At 40.7% G+C, this 2,060-nt stretch overlaps 1 protein-coding gene across 1 annotated transcript; it reads right to left on the reverse strand.

Annotated features, from left to right (window-relative positions):
* Positions 1–304: 304 nt before the first annotated feature.
* On the reverse strand, positions 305–1,696 carry LOC131640049 (uncharacterized). Its single transcript, XM_058910462.1, has 2 exons — positions 805–1,696; positions 305–567 (listed from the first exon to the last, which is right to left on the reverse strand). Exons 1-2 carry the CDS (start codon positions 1,694–1,696, stop codon positions 305–307), a joined length of 1,155 nt encoding a protein of 384 aa, XP_058766445.1.
* Positions 1,697–2,060: the final 364 nt, after the last annotated feature.

Here is a 2,060-nt window from a genome sequence, read left to right on the forward strand (position 1 = left end):
AATTGTAACCGGTAATGTGACTCAACCGGGGTCTCTCGCCTTTTGAGGGAGACGAGATACTATAGCGCTACATTGTGCATCAAGGATAACAACTTCTTTTTTCGGTCTTTTCTTCTTTGTCAAGATATCCTTCATGAATTTCACATACTTTGGCATTTGAGCAATTGCTTCGGAGAATGGAATATTAATTTGTGATTGCTTAAAAATTTCCATAAACCTTGCATACTCCCTAGCATTGTCCTTCTTTGATGGAGCATGGGGATATGGCAGATGTTGACTTGGTATCACGTTGTTTGCCATCTTTTCACTCGCACTCTTTCTTTTTGATTTGTCTCTTTTTTTCCACTTCTTTATTCATATTTCTTTGGTCCGCCTCACCTGTAATAATTTCATTTTCCTCATCTTCTTCATCATGATTGTCATCTTTCTTTTCTGTTTCCTTCTCAGCATCATTGTTTTCAACTTCGTCATTACTTCCTTTTTGCCCAGTTCTTGTCACCATTGCTTTGCAATGCTCTTTTGGATTCTCTTGAGTATTGGCGGAGAATGTTGCATTCGATTGATTAGCTGCAATCTACTTAGCAAGTTGGCACACTTGAGTTTCCAAATTTTTGATGGCTGCCTCCTTATTCTTCTGGTTTGTCATTGACATCTGCATGAATTGTGTCATAGTTTCTTCCAACTTTGACGGTCCTCCTTGCTATTGTGGTGGCGGTTGAGTGTAAGGTTGAAAGGCTTGTTGTCGGTACCCTTGATTATGCGGCCTTTGTTGATAACCTTGATTGTTATTCCTTGGTGGATAACCTTGTTGATACGGAGGGTGATTCTGATATTGATTATGCCTTTGTTCTTGGTTCTTGTTCATGTAATTCACTTCTTCTTCCAAGACTGGCGGGCAAAATCCGGTTTGATGATCTCCCTTGTATAGCTCACACTTAGCAACTTGATAGGAATTAGAGACACCATTCAGCTCCTTGAGTTGTTGCGGTAGTTTAGACATTTGTTGTGTCAAAAGCTCCACTTGTGATGTTAGCAACTTGTTCTGAGCCAACAGAGCATCACTATTATTCAACTCTAAAATTTCGGGCTTCTTATCTCTGACAGTTCGATCATGAGTAGCTTCAGCGGGTGTCTTGGACATAAGTGAGCCACCAGCTGTGGCATCCAAGATTGTCTTGTTTGTGGGTGTGAGACCATTGTGGAACATGTGGATTTGATCAACTTCTGCAAAACCGTGTCCCTTACACTTCCTCAGCATAGCTTTATACCTCTCCCACGCTTCATTCAATGATTCATTATTGCCTTGCGAGAATACCGCTATTGCGGTTTTTGCATCAAATAATCGGTTTTGAGAGTAAAACCTTTCCAAAAGAAATTCTTCCAAGGTATTCCAATCAGTCATTACTGCTTCGGGTTGATCCAGGTACCAATATTTTGCCTTAGATAGAAAATAATGTGGAAACAACCTCTTGAACAATGTTTCTTCATCATCTTGAGCTACACCCGTTGTACCTGCTAACTCATAGAATCGAGTAAGATGTGTGTATGGGTCTTCATGGTACAATCCGGCGAAAGGACTAGCACAAATTACCTGCAGAATACCGGTCTTCAATTCTGATGTCCACCCGTTGGCGGCAGTCCTAGCGAACTGTGAGTTAAGTCTTGGACTATTTGCACATGGAACTGTGGCAGCCATATTTACAACAGTTGGTTGTATGATGACTTCTTGTTCTTCTTCAGCAAATAGTTTGTGAAAGAGAAGTCCTTCTGATGACTCGTCAATTGTTTCTAATGTTTGTGACGATGTCGCGGTTGCATTGTCTCTTGCCCTTGCTATGTTTGCTCTCCTTCGTGTTTTGCTGTTTAACCTCCTAGCGGTCCTTTCGATCTCGGGATCAAAAAGAAGTTGATCGCTGGAAACCTTGTTGCGCATACAATAAATTCTGCAAAAACTAACAAACGCGTGAAACAACCAATTAAATTTAAAAACAAAAAAAACTCAAAATAAAAACTATTGCAATGCGTGCAATATTGACACCAATCCCCGACAACGGCGCCTG

Source organism: Vicia villosa, unplaced genomic scaffold (genome assembly GCF_029867415.1).
Source record: "Vicia villosa cultivar HV-30 ecotype Madison, WI unplaced genomic scaffold, Vvil1.0 ctg.002913F_1_1, whole genome shotgun sequence".
In the NCBI taxonomy this organism is placed as follows: Eukaryota; Viridiplantae; Streptophyta; class Magnoliopsida; order Fabales; family Fabaceae; genus Vicia; species Vicia villosa.